The 14,606-nt window shown below is 66.6% G+C and overlaps 1 protein-coding gene across 1 annotated transcript in view; it reads right to left on the minus strand.

Moving 5' to 3' along the window:
• Positions 1–13,076, minus strand: part of BMP1 (bone morphogenetic protein 1) — a 29,093-nt gene extending 16,017 nt beyond the window's left edge. Inside the window, 5 exon segments of the mRNA XM_085242788.1 lie at positions 826–931; positions 1,023–1,201; positions 4,057–4,174; positions 5,477–5,695; positions 12,889–13,076. Coding sequence (XP_085098914.1) covers positions 826–931; positions 1,023–1,201; positions 4,057–4,174; positions 5,477–5,695; positions 12,889–13,021 — 755 coding nt within the window. The 5' untranslated portion in view covers positions 13,022–13,076.
• Positions 13,077–14,606: the final 1,530 nt, after the last annotated feature.

Genomic DNA, 14,606 nt, shown 5'->3' on the forward strand with positions numbered 1-14,606 from the left:
GCCATGGGGCACTATGGGGCAGAGCATTGCGCTATGGGGCGCCATGGGGCGCTATGGGGCAGAGCACTGCGCTATGGGGTGCTATGGGGCACTATGGGGCAGAGCGCTGCGCTATGGAGCGCCATGGAGCAGAGCATTGCGCTACGGGGTGCTATGCGGCACTATAGGGCAGAGCATTGTGCTATGGGGCGCTATGGGGCACTATGGGGCAGAGCATTGCGCTATGGGGCGCTACGGGGCAGAGCATTGCGCTATGGGGCGCCATGGGGCGCTATGGGGCAGAGCGCTGTGCTGAGGTGCCATGGGGCGCTATGGGGCAGAGCATTGCACTATGAGGTGCCATGGGGCGCTGTGGGGCAGAGCGCTGTGCTGAGGTGCCATGAGGCGCTATGAGGTGCCATGGGGCGCTATGGGGCAGAGCATGGCGCTATGGAGCGCCATGGGGCGCTATGAGGTGCCATGGGGCGCGGTGGGGCGTTATGGGGCAGAGCATTGCGCTATGGGGCGCTATGGGGCGCTATGGGGCAGAGCACTGTGCCATGGGGTGCTACGGGCGCTATGGGGCGCCATGGGGTGCTATGGGCGCTATGGGGCGCCATGGGGCGCTATGGGGCAGAGCACTGTGCCATGGGGTGCTATGGGCGCTATGGGGCGCCATGGGGTGCTATGGGGCGCCATGGGGTGCTATGGGCGCCATGGGGCGCCATGGGGTGCTATGGGGCGCTATGGGCGCTATGGGGCGCTATGGGGCAGAGCACTGCGCCATGGGGTGCTATGGGCGCTATGGGGCGCTGTGGGGCGCTATGGGGCGCCATGGGGCAGCACCTGGAGAAGGTGTTGCGCGCGTAGTGCATGATGCTGTCGAAGTCGTACGTCTCCCCCAGCGACTCCACCTCCTCCGGCTCCATCTTGAGGAAGTTGTACTCCTGCCCTGCGGGGCGGCAGCGGTGGGGCGGGGGGCGATGCTTCGGGGCCGCGCCGCGGCCGCCCCACGGAGGCGGCGCTCGGGGCCGGGGCGGCACCTGGCTGGATGTTGTCGCGGATGATCGCGACGTGCCGGTCGCGGTCGGGCCGCGTGTGCTCGTGCCAGAAGCCGATGACGTGGCCCAGCTCGTGAACCACGATGCCGAACTTGTCGCAGTTCTTCCCGATGGAAATGGCCTGAGGGCCGCCGCCGCGGCGCCCCACGTAGGAGCAGCACCTGGGCGGGGGTCAGGGAGGGAACGGCGCCCCCCGGCGGACATTTGGCGGGGATCCCAGCGGCGGGGGTCCCGTCCCCGGAGCCCGAAGACCCCCCGCCCCACAGCTGCCCCCCATACGTGGGGCGCTGCGACTCCAAACCCAGCCGCCCTTGGGCTCCCCATCCCCAAAGAAGATCCTCTGCCCCACAGCTGCCCCAAAACCATGACCCCAAATCCAATCAGAATTGGGACCCCGTCCCCGGACCCCAAAGACCCCCCGCCCCACAGCTGCCCCCCATATGTGGGGCGCTGCGACTCCAAATCCAGCCGCCCTCGGGGTTCCCCCAACCCCAAAAGAGGAGCCGTCACCCCATAGCTGCCCCAAAACCATGACCCCAAATCCAATCAGAATTGGGTCCCCGTCCCCGGAACCCAAAGACTCCCCGCCCCACAGCTGCCCCATATGGGGGCGCTGCGACCCCAAACCCAGCCGCCCTTGGGCTCCCCATCCCTGGGACCCCAAAAGAGGACCCCTGCCCCACAGCTGCCCCATATGGGGGCGCTGCGACCCCAAACCCAGCCGCCCTTGGGCTCCCCATCCCCAAAGAAGAGCCGTCACCCCACAGCTGCCCCAAAACCATGACCCCAAATGCAATCAGAATTGGGACCCCATCCCCGGAGCCCAAAGACGCCCCGCCCCACAGCTGCCCCCCATATGTGGGGCGCTGCGACTCCAAATCCAGCCGCCCTCGGGTTCCCCCAACCCCAAAAGAGGAGCCGTCACCCCATAGCTGCCCCCCCTATGTGGGGCGCTGCGACCCCAAACCCAGCCGCCCTTGGGCTCCCCATCCCCAAAAGAGGAGCCATCACCCCACAGCTGCCCCAAAACCATGACCCCAAATCCAATCAGAATTGGGACCCCGTCCCCGGACCCCAAAGACCCCCCGCCCCATAACTGCCCCATATGGGGGCGCTGCGACCCCAAACCCAGCCGCCCTTGGGCTCCCCATCCCTGGGACCCCAAAAGAGGACCCCTGCCCCACAGCTGCCCCATATGTGGGGCGCTGCGACCCCAAACCCAGCCGCCCCTTGGGTTCCCCCAACCCCAAAAGAAGAGCCGTCACCCCACAGCTGCCCCAAAACCATGACCCCAAATCCAATCAGAATTGGGTCCCCGTCCCCGGAGCCCAAAGACCCCCCGCCCCACAGCTGCCCCCCATATGTGGGGCGCTGCAACCCCAAACCCAGCCGCCCTCGGGGTTCCCCCAACCCCAAAAGAGGAGCCGTCACCCCATAGCTGCCCCCCATATGTGGGGCGCTGCGACCCCAGACCCAGCCGCCCTTAGGCTCCCCATCCCTGGTACCCCAAACGAGGATCCCCTGCCCCACATGTGGGGCGCTGCGACCCCAAACCCAGCCACCATTGGGGTTTCCCATCCCCAACCCCAAAAGAGGAGCCGTCACCCCACAGCTGCCCCAAAACCATGACCCCAAATCCAATCAGAATTGGGTCCCCGTTCCCGGAGCCCAAAGACGCCCCGCCCCGTAGCTGCCCCCCATATGTGGGGCGCTGCGACCCCAAACCCAGCCGCCCTCAGGGTCCCCCCAACCCCAAAAGAGGAGCCGTCACCCCATAGCTGCCCCCCATATGTGGGGCGCTGTGACCCCAAACCCAGCCGCCCTTGGGGTTCCCCCAACCCCAAAAGAGGAGCCGTCACCCCACAGCTGCCCCAAAACCATGACCCCAAATCCAATCAGAATTGGGTTCCCATCCCCAGGACCCCTGCCCCACAGCTGCCCTACATGCGGGGCACCACGACCCCAACCCCACTGAGCACTGGGTCCCCCATCCCCATGACCCCAAAGAAGACCCCCTGCCCCACAGCAGCCCCATATATGGGATACCGCAACCCCAAACCCCCCTGACCACAGACCCCCACCCTACAGAACCCCTGCCCCTTGGATACTGCGACCCCAAACCCCCCTGACCACTGACTCCCCAACCCCACGACCCCAAAGAAGACCCCCTGCCCCATAGCTGCCCTATATTTGGGATAACGTGACCCCAAATCCCCTGACCACTGCCTCCCCCACCCCCACAACCCCAAAGAAGACCCCCTGCCCCGTAGCTGCCCCATATATGGGATACCGCGACCCCAAACCCCCCTGACCACTGACTCCCCAACCCCACGACCCCAAAGAAGACCCCCTGCCCCACAGTTGCCCTATATGTGGGATAACGTGACCCCAACACCTCCCACCTTGAGTCCCCCCAACCCCATGACCCCAAAGAGGATCTCCTGCCCATAGCTGCCCCATATTTGGGATACCGCGACCCCAAACCCCCCTGACCACTGCCCACCCCCACGACCCCAAAGACGACGCAGTGCCCCACAGCAGCCCCATATATGGGATACCGTGACCCCAAACCCCCCTGACCACAGACTCCCCCACCCCCACGACCCCAGAGAAGACCCCCTGCCCCATAGCTGCCCCATATATGGGATACCACGACCCCAAACCCCCCTGACCACATGCTCCCCCACCCCACGACCCCAAAGACGACGCAGCGCCCCACAGCAGCCCCATATTCGGGACAGCGCGACCCCAAACCCCCCTGACCACTGACCCCCGCCGCACACCACCCCCACCCCACAGCGCCCCCATGACCCCAAAGAAGCACCCCTGCCCCACAGCAGCCCCATATTCGGGATACCGCGACCCCAAACCCCCCTGACCACTGACTCCCCCAACCCCACGACCCCAAAGAAGCCCCCCTTCCCCACAGCAGCCCCATATTCGGGATAGCGCGACCCCAAACCCCCCGCGCACGGACCCCCGCCCCACAGCGTCTATGGGGCCGCGGCGCCGTTACCCGCAGGGCCGGTAGGTGAACACGATGTAGCTGTCCTCGTCGCTGCGCTCCAGGAAGGTGACGCAGGTGTGCCGCTCCCAGTGCCGCATGGCCTGCCGGAACACGGCGCGCTGCGAGCCTGCGGGGGGCGGGGAGCTGAGGCAGCGCCCTGCGGAACGACCCCCCCCCGAACCCCCGGAACCGGGACCCCCGCCCCAAAACCACCCCAAACCCCCCCCAAACCCGCCCCCAAACCCCGCCCCCAAACCCCGCCCAACCCCGCCCAACCCCGCCCCAAACCCCGCCCCCAAACCCGCCCCAACCCCGCCCCCAACCCCGCCCCAACCCCGCCCCAACCCCGCCCCCAACCCGCCCCAAACCCCGCCCCAAACCCCGCCCCAACCCCGCCCCAAACCCCGCCCCAACCCCGCCCCAACCCCGCCCCCAACCCCGCCCCAAACCCCGCCCCAAACCCCGCCCCAACCCCGCCCCCAAACCCGCCCCAAACCCCGCCCCAAACCCCGCCCCAAAACCCCGCCCCAAACCCGCCCCAAAACCCCGCCCCCAACCCCGCCCCCAACCCCGCCCCCAACCCCGCCCCAAACCCCGCCCCAAAACCCCGCCCCCAACCCGCCCCAAACCCCGCCCCAAACCCGCCCCAAACCCCGCCCCAAACCCGCCCCAAACCCGCCCCAAAACCCGCCCCCAAACCCGCCCCCAAACCCCGCCCCAACCCCGCCCCAACCCCGCCCCCAACCCGCCCCCAACCCGCCCCCAACCCGCCCCAAACCCCGCCCCAAACCCGCCCCAAACCCCGCCCCAAACCCCGCCCCCAAACCCCGCCCCAAACCCCGCCCCAAACCCGCCCCAAACCCCGCCCCAAACCCGCCCCAAACCCCGCCCCAAACCCGCCCCAAACCCGCCCCAAACCCCGCCCCAAACCCCCCCCAAACCCGCCCCAAACCCCGCCCCAAACCCCGCCCCAAACCCCGCCCCCAAACCCCGCCCCAAACCCCGCCCCAAACCCGCCCCAAACCCCGCCCCAAACCCCGCCCCCAAACCCGCCCCAAACCCCGCCCCAAACCCCGCCCAAACCCCGCCCCAACCCCGCCCCAAACCCCGCCCCAAACCCCGCCCCAAACCCCGCCCCAAACCCCGCCCCAAACCCCGCCCCCAAACCCCGCCCCCAAACCCGCCCCAAACCCCGCCCCCAAACCCGCCCCAAACCCCGCCCCCAAACCCGCCCCCAACCCCGCCCCAACCCCGCCCCAACCCCGCCCCAACCCCGCCCCAAACCCCGCCCCCAACCCGCCCCAAACCCGCCCCAACCCCGCCCCCAACCCCGCCCCAACCCCGCCCCAAACCCCGCCCCCAACCCGCCCCAAACCCCGCCCCAAACCCACCCCAAACCCGCCCCAAACCCGCCCCCTCTCCTCCTCACCGCTGAAGTTCCCACTGATGACATATGGGATCACCCCGTCCGGCCAGACGCGCTCAGGGCGGGAGGTGGCGGCGCGGCGCCGGCGATTTGTGGGGTGGGAGGTTGTGGGGTCGGAGGTTGTGGGGTCGGAGGTTGTGGGGTGGGAGGTGTGGGGTGGGGGGGGGGAGCCGAAGTGCCGCAGGTCCTCCTCGTCCAGAGCGATGTCACCGAGGAAGGCGGCTGTGGGGCGCAGGGGGGGCGGTGTGGGGCGGAAGGGAGACCCCAAAGCCCCCATCCTTCAGTTCCCCCATAGCTGGAGCTTAAGGGGAACCCATGGGGCACCGGGACCCCACAACCACCCAGAGCTGGGTGACCCCATAAATGTGGCCCTATAAGGGGAACCCGTGGGGCACCGGGACCCCACAACCACCCAGCGCTGGGTGACCCCATAAACACGGCCCTATAAGGGGAACCTGTGGGGCACTGGGACCCCACAACCACCCAGCACTGGGTGACCCCATAAACACGGCCCTATAAGGGGAACCCATGGGGCACCGGGACCCCACAACCACCCAGCACTGGGTGACCCCATAAACACGGCCCTATAAGGGGAACCTGTGGGACACCGGGACCCCACAACCACCCAGAGCTGGGTGACCCCATAAACACGGCCCTATAAGGGGAATCTTGGGACACCAGGACCCCGCACCCACCCAGCACTGGGCCGCCCCATAAGCACGACCCCAAGCTGCCCACCCTTCAGTTCCCCCATTCCCAACCCCAAAAGAGCACCGTCTGCCCCATAGCTGCCCTACAGCTGGAGCTTAAGGGGAACTCGTGGGGCACCGGGACCCCACAACCACCCAGAGCTGGGTGACCCCATAAACATGGCCCTATAAGGGGAACCTGTGGGGCACCGGGACCCCACAACCACCCAGAGCTGAGTGACCCCATAAACACGGCCCTATAAGGGGAATCTTGGGACACCAGGACCCCACAACCACCCAGCACTGGGTGACCCCATAAACACGGCCCTATAAGGGGAACCTGTGGGGCACCAGGACCCCACAACCACCCAGAGCTGAGTGACCCCATAAACACGGCCCTATAAGGGGAATCTTGGGACAGCAGGACCCCACAACCACCCAGCGCTGGGTGACCCCATAAACACGGCCCTATAAGGGGAACCTGTGGGGCACCGGGACCCCACACCCACCCAGAGCTGGGTGACCCCATAAACACGACCCTATAAGGGGAACTTGTGGGGCACCGGGACCCCACAACCAGCCAGCACTGGGTGACCCCATAAACACGGCCCTATAAGGGGAACCCATGGGGCACCGGGACCCCACAACCACCCAGCACTGGGTGACCCCATAAACACGGCCCTATAAGGGGAATCTTGGGACACCAGGACCCCGCACCCACCCAGCACTGGGCCGCCCCATAAGCACGACCCCAAGCTGCCCACCCTTCAGTTCCCCCATTCCCAACCCCAAAAGAGCACCGGCTGCCCCATAGCTGCCCTACAGCTGGAGCTTAAGGGGAACTTGTGGGGCACCGGGACCCCACAACCACCCAGCGCTGGGTGACCCCATAAACACGGCCCTATAAGGGGAACCTGTGGGGCACCGGGACCCCACAACCACCCAGAGCTGGGTGACCCCATAAACACGGCCCTATAAGGGGATCCCCTGGGCCAGGAGCTCCAGCTGTTTGGGGGCACCGCGACCCCAAAGCCGAGGAGAGTTGGGAGCCCTAAACTCGTGACTTGGACCCCACAACCCGCCCACCCCACATCCCACTGAACCCAGACCCCACACATCACTGCAGACCCCACAACCCTCCCTGCCCCACATCCCGCAGAGCTCAGACCCCACACAGCTGCTGCCCCACATCTCACCATGCCCAGACCCCATATGTCCCCCTCCCCCACCCCACTGATCTCAGACCCCACAAATCCCCCCCCCAAACTCAGACCCCACAACCCCCCCCCACTGCACTCAGACCCCACAAATCCCCCCCCCGAACTCAGACCCCACAAATGCTCCCTCCCCTCCCCAAACTCACACCCCACAAATCCCCCTCACTGCACTCAGACCCCACAAACCCCCTTCCCGAACTCAGACCCCACAAATGCCCCCCCCCAAACTCAGACCCCACAAACCCCCCCAATTCAGACCCCACAAACCCCCCCTCGCTGCACTCAGACCCCACAAACCACCCCCAAACTCAGACCCCACAAATCCCCCCCCAAACTCAGACCCCACAAATCCCCCCCCAAACTCACACCCCACAAACCCCCCCCCACTGCACTCAGACCCCACAAATCGCCCCCCAAACTCAGACCCCACAACCCCCCCCAAACTCAGACCCCACAAATCCCCCTCCAAACTCAGACCCCACAAACCCCCCCCAAACTCAGACCCCACAACCCCCCCAAACTCAGACCCCACAAATCCCCCCTCACTGCACTCAGACCCCACAAATCCCCCCCAATTCAGACCCCACAAACCTCCCCTCACGGCACTCCAACCCAATCCCCGCCCCCAAACTCAGACCCCACAAATGCCCCCCTCAAACTCAGCCACAAATCCCCCCTCACTGCACTCAAACCCCACAACCCCAAACTCAGACCCCACAAAGCCCCCCCCAAACTCAGACCCCACAAATCCCCCCCCAAACTAAAACCCCACAAACCCCCCAAACTCAGACCCCACAAACCCCCCCCCAAACTCAGACCCCACAAAACTCCCCCTCACTGCACTCAGACCCACAAAGCCCCCCCCAAACTCAGACCCCACAAAGCCCCCCCCAAACTCAGACCCCACAAATCCCCCCCTCACTGCACTCAGACCCCACAAACCCCCCCCCAAACTCAGACCCCACAAACCCCCCCCCAAACTCAGACCCCACAAAACCCCCCTCACTGCACTCAGACCCCACAAACCCCCCCCCAATTCAGACCCCCCCCCAATTCCCTCCACGTGGGGCGGCGCTCCCGGCCGCGCGGACGCAGCGCTGTGCGTGGGGGGGCGGTGGGGGATGGGGGGGGAGAGGCGTCCGTCTGTCCGCCCGTCTGTGGGTCCGCGGTGGGGGATGGGGTGGGGGGGCGGCGCGGGGGGGTCCGCGTGCCCGGAGCTTTGCGGGAACTCGGCGGAGGAGCGGAGCGCGGATCCCCGGGCGGCGCAGCGCGATCCGAAGCGGCCGTGCGGGATTTGGGAGCGGGGCCGCGGGCCCTTTAAGGCCGTTGTAGGGCCGCCCCGCCTTGGAGTCGGAAACGTCCACGTAGGATCGGCTGCGGGCGCTGCCCCCCATCCCCCTCACCCTACAAACCCCCACCCCATAGTCGGGGCTCTGAGCTTTGGGCTATGGGGTCCGGGCTATAGGATCAGGGCTATGGGGTCGGGGCTATAGGACCAGGGCTATGGGGTCGGGGCTGTGAGCTTTGGGCTATGGAGTCGGGGCTATAGGACCAGGGCTATGGGGTCGGGGCTCTGAGCTTTGGGCTATGGGGTCCGGGCTATAGGATCAGGGCTATGGGGTCGGGGCTGTGAGCTTTGGGCTCTGGGGTCCGGGCTATAGGATCAGGGCTCTGGGGTCCGGGCTATAGGATCAGGGCTCTGGGGTCCGGGCTATAGGATCAGGGCTATGGGGTCGGGGCTATAGGATCAGGGCTATGGGGTCGGGGCTGTGTGCTTTGGGCTATGGGGTCGGGGCTATAGGACCAGGGCTATGGGGTCGGGGCTCTGAGCTTTGGGCTCTGGGGTCCGGGCTATAGGATCAGGGCTATGGGGTCGGGGCTGTGAGCTTTGGGCTATGGGGTCAGGGCTATAGGACCAGGGCTATGGGGTCGGGGCTGTGAGCTTTGGGCTATGGGGTCGGGGCTATAGGACCAGGGCTATGGGGTCAGGGCTATAGGACCAGGGCTATGGGGTCGGGGCTATAGGACCAGGGCTATGGGGTCGGGGCTATAGGACCAGGGCTATGGGGTCGGGGCTGTGAGCTTTGGGCTATGGGGTCGGGGCAGTAGGATCAGAGCTGTGGGGTCGGGACTGTGGGATTTGGGCCATGGGGTCAGGACTGTGGGATTGGGGCTGTGAGATTTGAGCTATGGGGTCGAGGCTACGGGGTCGGGGCAGTAGGATTTGAGCTGTGGGGTCGGGGCTATAGGATCCGGGCCATAGGATCAGGACTGTGGGATCTGAGTTATGGGGTTGGGGCTATAGGATCCGGGCCAGAGGATCAGGACTGTGGGATCTGAGTTATGGGGTTGGGGCTATAGGATCCGGGCCATAGGATCAGGACTGTGGGATCTGAGTTATGGGGTCGGGGCTATAGAATCAAGGCCATAGGATCAGGACTGTGGGATCTGAGTTATGGGGTCGGGGCTATGGGGCACAGGACCCCACGGTGGGCCAACCCCAGGGCTCCATGTTTGGGGCCCTGCAGCCCCCCGACCCGCAGAGCCGAGGGGTCCCACGGAGGGTAGCCGTGCCCTACAGCCATCTATAGGGTCGCATCCCGGCAGTTATGTCAGGAATGCACCCCCTCCCCCCCCGCAGCCGGCACAGCTGAGCGGCCCCGCACCCCATAGAGCTCAGCGACCCCATAACTGCAGCCCCATCGCCCCCTGCATTGGGGCACGGCGGCACCGCGGGGCTCCCGACCCCACAGCGCTGCCCCATGGGGTCTGAACTGCACCGAACCCCACAGCGCTGTGGGGTCTGCACCGCTGCTGCCCCACAGCATTGCCCTACAGGCCCCGAACCGCACCAGACCCCATTGCAGTGTGGGGCTGCACCTCTCCTGACCCCATTATGGACCAGACCCCATTGCAGTGTGGGGCTGCACCTCTCTTGACCCCATTATGGGCCAGACCCCATTGCAGTGTGGGGCTGCACCTCTCCTGACCCCATTATGGGCCAGACCCCATTGCAGTGTGGGGCTGCACCTCTCCCGACCCCATTATGGGCCAGACTCCATTGTAATGTGGGGCTGCACCTCTCCCGACCCCATTATGGACCAGACCCCATTGCAGTGTGGGGCTGCACCTCTCCCGACCCCATTATGGGCCAGACCCCATTGTAATGTGGGGCTGCACCTCTCCTGACCCCATTATGGACCAGACCCCATTGCAGTGTGGGGCTGCACCTCTCCCGACCCCATTATGGGCCAGACCCCATTGCAATGTGGGGCTGCACCTCTCCCGACCCCATTATGGACCAGACCCCATTGCAGTGTGGGGCTGCACCTCTCCCGACCCCATTATGGGCCAGACCCCATTGCAGTGTGGGGCTGCACCTCTCCCGACCCCATTATGGACCAGACCCCATTGCAGTGTGGGGCTGCACCTCTCCTGACCCCATTATGGGTCAGACCCCATTGCAATGTGGGGCTGCACCTCTCCTGACCCCATTATGGGCCAGACCCCATTGCAATGTGGGGCTGCACCTCTCCTGACCCCATTATGGGCCAGACCCCATTGCAATGTGGGGCCCCCAACACCGCAGCCCCCGCTGTGCCCCCCCCCGCCCCCCATCTCCCCCCCCGCCCCCAGCTGGGTGCACACAGGTAATGGGATGGGAAAGGGAAACGTTTTGGGGTGTTTGGATATGGGGGGGGGGGGGCAAATGGGGGGGATGGGAGATGGCTGGGGTGGGCTTAGGATCAATGGGGGGCAACGGAGGGCAGTTGGGGGGCAATGGGGGGGCAATAAGGGGGGGGGCTGGGGGGCAGCTGGGGGGGCCGGGAGGCAATGGGGGGGCAATAGGGGGTTAAAGGTGGCTGGGGGGCAATGGGAGACAAGGGGGGGGCAAAAGGGGGGGGCAGGGGGCAATGGGGGGCAGCTGGGGGGCAACGGGGGGAGTAATGGGAGACAAGGGGGGGCAATGGGGGGTTAAAGGTGGCTGGGGGGCAACGGGGGGGCAATGGGAGACAAGGGGGGGCAATGGGGGGCTGGGGGGGCAATGGGGGGCAATGGGGGGCAATGGGGGGAGTAATGGGAGACAAGGGGGGGCAATAGGGGGGCTGGGGGGGTAATGGGGGGGCAATGGGGGGCAATGGGGGGAGTAATGGGAGACAAGGGGGGGCAATGGGGGCAAAAGGTGGCTGGGGGGCAATGGGGGGCTGGGGGGAGTAATGGGAGACAAGGGGGGGCAATGGGGGGCTGGGGGGCAATGGGGGGCTGGGGGGCAGTGGGGGGAGTAATGGGAGACAAGGGGGGGCAATGGGGGGCTGGGGGCAATGGGGGGCTGGGGGGCAATGGGGGGCAAAAGGTGGCTGGGGGGCAATGGGGGGCTGCGGGGCAATGGGGGGAGTAATGGGAGACAAGGGGGGCAATAGGGGGGCTGGGGGGGCAATGGGGGGGCAATGGGGGGCAATGGGGGGGCAATGGGGGGCAAAAGGTGGCTGGGGGGCAGTGGGGGGGCAATGGGGGGGCAATGGGGCGCTGGGGGGGCAATAGGGGGCAAAAGGTGGCTGGGGGGCAGTGGGAGACAAGGGGGGGCAATGGGGCGCTGGGGGGCAGTGGGGGGGCTGGGGGCTCAGCAATGCAGCCGGGGGGGGGGGGGGGGGGGTCCGGACCCCCAGCCCAGCACTGCGCCCCATATGGGCCCATCCCCGTAAGTGGGGCTGTGTGGCTGCGGGGGGGTCACGAGCGGGGTGCCCCCCCCCCATCCCCCATCCCTGCCGCTGGGGTCACCGCGGCGACCACGGATGCTGGGGGACCCGAGGTGCCACGTGGGGTTTTGGGGGGGGGGGGTTGTGGGGGGGGATGGGGGTCCGGGAGCCCACGGCTCGTTGTCCTGCATTGCGGGTGGGGGGGGGGGGGCGGGAGCCAAACCTTGGGGCCCCCAGCAGCACCAGTTGGGGGGGGGGGGGGGGGGAAGCGGTGCCGACCCCAACGGGGACGCGGCCGCACCGTGACCCACAGCCGGCGATGGGGCGGGGAGCGGCGGCCCTACAAACCCGGCCGGCCCCACAAAATCCCCCACTGGCCCGGGACCCCCCCGCGCCGAGCTCAGCGCTGCGGGCCGCCCCCCCCCCCCCCGCCGCTCCGGCAGCCCCCGCACGGCGGATCTCAGCCCCCCCCCACTTCCAAAACCCCCCCGAAAACTCAGCGCTGAGTTTTGGGCCCCCGGCCGGAACCGCACAAAAACCCGCTGCGGGATTTCGGCCCCGCTGCCCCCCCTCCCCCCTCCCCCCCCCCGGGGCCGCTTTGTTACCGCGCCCCGCAAACCCCGCACTCCCCAACTCCGCTTTGCGCCGCTCTCCGGAGATCTGTTTTTTTTTGGGGGGGGTCCCGCTCCCGCTCCCACCCCGCAACTCCCCGCAACCCCCCCGCATCCAACTGACAGCCGCCGCGCGGCCCCCCCCCCCCCCCCTTTCCCCCTCCCCCCGTCCCGCACCCCCCCGCACCCCCCGCTCCGTACCCGCTTTGCACGGATCCCGCAGCTCTTCCTCCTCCTCCTCCTCGTCCCGCACCGCTCCCGCTCGCCCCGCACCGCGGCCGCCCCGCAGCAGCAGCAGCGCGAGGAGCAGCGCGCAGCCCCGCACTGCGGCCATTGCTCGGCGGGAGGCGGCGGAATTTTTGCCCTTTTTTTCCCCTTTTTGGTGGGGGGGGGGGGGGGGGGGGGGGGGCGCTGTGGATTTGTTCCGTCCGCGCTTTTTTTTTTTTTTTTTTGGCCTTTTTTCCGCTTTTTTTTTTTTTTTTGCTGCTCCCTTCCCCGCCTCTTTTTTTTTTTTTTTTTGCTCCTTTTCCTCCCCCCCCCCCCCGCCTTCCCCCCCCCCCCCCCCGCTTCTCTCCGCTCTTTTCCTTTTTCTCCCCTTTTTCTGCCCCTTTTCTTCCTCCTCTCCTCTTTTTGTCTTTTCTGCCTCAGCTCCGTCCGTTCCGCTCAGCCGGGGGGGCGCGCGGGGGGGGCGGGGGGCCCGAAGGCTGCGGGGATTCCCGGCCCCATTGAGCCCCGAGCGGAGACCCCACAACCCCCCCACAACCCCCCATAAACCCCCATAAACCCCCATAAACCCCCCAATAAACTCCCCCCATAACCCCCCATAAAGCCCCAATAACCCCCCCACAAACCCCCATAACCCCCATAGCCCCCCACAACCCCCTAACCCCCCCATAGCCCCCCATAAACCCCCACAACCCCCCATAAACCCCCATAACCCCCATAGCCCCCCACAACCCCCTAACCCCCCACAACCCCCACAACCCCCCATAAACCCCCCATAAACCCCCCATAACCCCCACAACCCCCCACAACCCCCCATAACCCCCCATAAACCCCCATAAATCCCCACAACCCCCCTATAACCCCCCCACAACCCCCCATAACCCCCCATAAACCCCCATAACCCCCCCACAACCCCCCATAACCCCCCAATAAACTCCCCCCATAACCCCCCCATAAACCCCCATAACCCCCATAGCCCCCCACAACCCCCCCATAACCCCCATAAACCCCCCATAACCCCCCCATAAACCCCCAATAACCCCCCCACAACCCCCCCATAACCTCCCCCATAACCCCCCCACAACCCCCCACAACCCCCCACATCCCCCCATAACCCCCCCATAATCCCCCAATAAACTCCCTGTGGGGTTGGGGTGGTGCTGTGGGGTTGGGGGGGTGCTGTAGGATTGGGGGGGTGCTGTAGGGTTGGGGTGGTGCTGTGGGGTTGGGGTGATGCTGTAGGATTGGGGGATGCTGTAGGGTTGGGGTGGTGCTGTGGGGTTGGGGTGATGCTGTAGGATTGGGGGGGTGCTGTAGGGTTGGGGTGGTGCTGTAGGGTTGGGGTGATGCTGTGGGGTTGGGGGGGTGCTGTAGGATTGGGGTGGTGCTGTGGGGTTGGGGTGATGCTGTAGGATTGGGGGGGTGCTGTAGGGTTGGGGTGGTGCTGTGGGGTTGGGGTGATGCTGTAGGATTGGGGTGATGCTGTGGGGTTGGGGTGATGCTGTAGGATTGGGGGGGTGCTGTAGGGTTGGGGTGGTGCTGTAGGGTTGGGGTGATGCTGTGGGGTTGGGGTGATGCTGTAGGGTTGGGGTGGTGCTGTGGGGTTGGGGTGATGCTGTGGGGTTGGGGTGGTGCTGCAGTTTGGGGGTGATGCTGTAGGATTGGGGCAACGTTATGGGATTGGGGCAATGCTG

Source organism: Meleagris gallopavo, chromosome 24, assembly GCF_905368555.1.
Source record: "Meleagris gallopavo chromosome 24, MGAL_WU_HG_1.1, whole genome shotgun sequence".
Taxonomy (NCBI): Eukaryota; Metazoa; Chordata; class Aves; order Galliformes; family Phasianidae; genus Meleagris; species Meleagris gallopavo.